Here is a 3,252-nt window from a genome sequence, read left to right as displayed (position 1 = left end):
TGTATGTATGTATGTATGTATGTATGTATGTATGTATGTATGTATGTATGTATGTATGTATGTATGTATGTATGTATGTATGTATTTTATTAATTTATTTTTGAATAAATATCTTTCAATGTATTATTTCACTTTAAAAAAATAATTACGTGCAGTAAGCCTATTTCAGATTGTCATGATTTTAGCAATAATTTACAACAAATATATTTTGTTTATTATTTATATATTTTTTTAATCTAGCCTAAATAAGGAACATACTTTTTTTCATTCATCAAAACATTTGTTGTTTAAGAAGCTGATCATAGTTCAGATTAGTGTCTTAATTACTTATTTAATTTGCGATAGTATTAGCAGCGCAAGTCTCTTCTCTGAGTCTTTTCAGGCAAGACCTTGTTTATTTTCAGCCATGGGCGGTTCTAGACAGGGGCCAGTGCCCCTGTTTATCATGTCTTGGCCCCATGTAATGGCCCTTGTACTAAAGACATAATACTCAAAGACATTCTAATGATGATATGCGCTGGAACAGACATGGTTACTGATAGGTCCTTTAATTGGATCTAGTATTTAATTTTTTTTTTCTTTACAAATTCTGTTTTACTAATTATTTAAAACCAGTAAGGTAATAGCTTCAGTGGTATTGAGATAGGATTCAGCAGTTTTCATCTGCTAAATGTTTTTTTCAAAACAAATTGCTCTAATTTTTACAGGTGAATTTATCAGTTTTTCTTGAGTTCTAATTCAGATTTAATAGAAAATTGTAACTTTAACTTAAATTCAGTCAAAAATATGTAAATTCTTAAATTATGAACATATACTGACCTCATAAGAAATATAATTTTAATTTAACCTAATTGTATAGAAATTACACTTCCTGCAGCTCTCTTAATATATTTGAATCCCTTACCCTGTTTTTAATTTAATGCTTTTCTGTAACCCACGAAAACATTCTGGCCCCCTCCTGGCCCCCTAGTACTGTACATTTGCTCTATACCACCACTGTTCTCAGCTGCGTGCTTAACAGCCTAGACAACAAAACTTAAAAAAACAAAAAAACATTAATCTGTTAAAAAGTACATGGAATAACATGGAAAGTTTTTACAACAGAAAATATGTTGAAATAATCTCAAATAAAAGTGAAAAATGATAACACTGCATTTAGCTACAGTAAAGTCAAATATAGTCGTAGAACGTAGGAATAAACATCATTCATAACATCACTTATCCTCAGCTTTACACCTACAGCAAATAGGTTTTTTTTAAATTCTTGAATAATGTATATTTCTACATAGCCTAGTTCCTTTTGAAACCATCTGTGTTCATCTGGTTTGCAATTTGTCTCCCAATAAAATATAATTAATCGTGGTGGGCCCACATGACCAAAAATGCCCAGACCAACTCTGCCATATATAAAATAAAAATAAATAAATAAATAAATAAGCTCAATAAATAAATAAGCATACAATTAATTGCCCCCAAAAATACAATAAACTAATAATTTTAGGTAGAATTTAAATGATCCAGTGAGACATAAATGTATGTATCGCTGTAAAAATTATCTTATGTATTTATTGTCCGTTGTAATCTTCAACTTTATTTATTTACTGTATTATTTACTTGCTTATTTATTTATTGAGCATTTATTTATTTCTGATTTTATTTTTAAATATGGCAGAGTTGGTCCTCCATAGCCCCGTTCTGCAGCTGCACCATAATTTTCCTTTTTTTGTTGTCGGTCTTAGTGACGCGGAAGAATCACGAGGTTGAGGAGAGAGTATAAATGAAGCTGACATCAGCTTCCTCACTATCGAACATCCCAACTTGGGTACATCACTAAATCTGTCCGCTTTTCCACTGCGCAAAAAGAAGCGCCCGCAGCGATGGATCTAGGAGGCATCTCCAGCGGCTCCCCGATCAGCTCCATCCCGCATCAGCTCAAATGTTCCGGGAAAGAAGTTCACCTACAGGGTAATCCTGCGGGGCAGACCTGCTCTGGTCCCTCCAAAGTCTGGCTGGCTTACAAGCAGGCATCGCAGCAGCTAAACTCGTCTAGAATCAAAGCGGGTTTGGGTTTACTGAAAGTAGCCACGCTGCATTGGAAGCACGAAAAGAAGACAGTCGGTGCACAGAGCAGACATCCGTTCAACAGATCCCCGCTGGATCAGCTGGCAGCTTTAGTTTTCCATGACCCTACCGGCTCCAGCGGCCTGGAGCACAGACAGGAGCCGCTCTGTCTGACCAAGCCGCAGAACTGTAAGCGCATCGTGGTCCTCGGTGCGCCACGAGTTGGGAAGACTTCCATCCTCAGGAGATACCTCCGGGACGGGTTTGTAGAAGAGTACCATCCGACCTCTGAGGATTTCCTCAGAAAGTTATTCTGCATCCGTGGGGAGACCTACCAAATAGACATCCTGGATGCGTCCAGGGAGAGGGATTTCCCAGCCAAACGGCGACTCTCCATTCTCACTGGTGCGTATTTACTGAAGAGTTTAACATTGTGAAATGCGCACAGATACATCACTGTCAATGTGATAGTTCCATGTAAAATTAGTTATTGAGTATATATGTATCAGAGATGCAATATTTAAATGGTGCGTAAAATTCTCTGAATATAGATTTAATCTGTTTGTTTTTGTTTCTACAGGAGATATATTTCTACTTGTCTTCAGTCTTGATGACAAGAGCTCCTTCGAGGAGGTGTGCTCCCTGCGAGAAGAGATCCTGACAGCTAAATCAAAGCTCACTAAGTCCTCGGTCCCGGCGCATTGCGCACAGCAGCGGGTCCCGCTTGTGGTTTGTGCCAATAAGGTGGATCTTGAGACTCAGAGAGGGGTTTCACACGCAGATGTGCTCAAAGCACTCGGGCGCGACTGCATCTATTTTGAAACATCTGCAAAGGACAGCACTAATCTCGAGCAAGTCTTCGAGACTCTGGCGAAACGAGGCGGTCTCCCGATGGAGACAGGTCCGTTTCAGCACCGCAAAGTGTCCCTCCGCTCCTACCAGGCCATCAGGACTGACTGTGCAGCCTGGAAGGGAGGAAGGGTGGCGGGGCGAGAGGATCCCTGCGGTACCCTATACCCACTGGCCCGTCGGCCGAGTTTTTCCACTGATCTGCGACAGATTATTGGGTCACATAAGGGAGCAAAACCGGGCCAAGTGCTGGAGAAATGTCACATTCAGTGAGGAGGGGTACGGACTAATATTGAGGACAACAACGCATGTGCACTTTTATTCCAGAATAAACGCCTTTAT

The 3,252-nt window shown here is 39.4% G+C and overlaps 1 protein-coding gene across 1 annotated transcript; it reads left to right on the top strand.

Annotated features, from left to right (window-relative positions):
* Positions 1-1,835: 1,835 nt before the first annotated feature.
* On the top strand, positions 1,836-3,252 carry LOC107082474 (GTP-binding protein Rhes-like). The gene is made up of 2 exons (XM_015371167.1): positions 1,836-2,466; positions 2,642-3,252. The coding sequence occupies exons 1-2, from the start codon at positions 1,878-1,880 to the stop codon at positions 3,181-3,183; spliced, it is 1,131 nt and encodes a 376-aa protein (XP_015226653.1). The 5' UTR covers positions 1,836-1,877; the 3' UTR covers positions 3,184-3,252.

The sequence above is a fragment of the Cyprinodon variegatus genome, unplaced genomic scaffold, assembly GCF_000732505.1.
Source record: "Cyprinodon variegatus isolate N-32 unplaced genomic scaffold, C_variegatus-1.0 Scaffold54, whole genome shotgun sequence".
Classification (NCBI taxonomy): Eukaryota; Metazoa; Chordata; class Actinopteri; order Cyprinodontiformes; family Cyprinodontidae; genus Cyprinodon; species Cyprinodon variegatus.
The sequence above is the reverse complement of the archived record's forward strand: the minus strand, read 5'-3'. Positions and strand labels throughout refer to the sequence as shown.

Coding starts and splice junctions, on each gene's coding strand:
- LOC107082474 (XM_015371167.1), top strand. CDS start 1,878: ATGGATCTAGGAGGCATCTCCAGCGGCTCCCCGATCAGCTCCATCCCG. Junction 2,467..2,641: donor GCGACTCTCCATTCTCACTG/GTGCGTATTTAC, acceptor TTGTTTCTACAG/GAGATATATTTCTACTTGTC.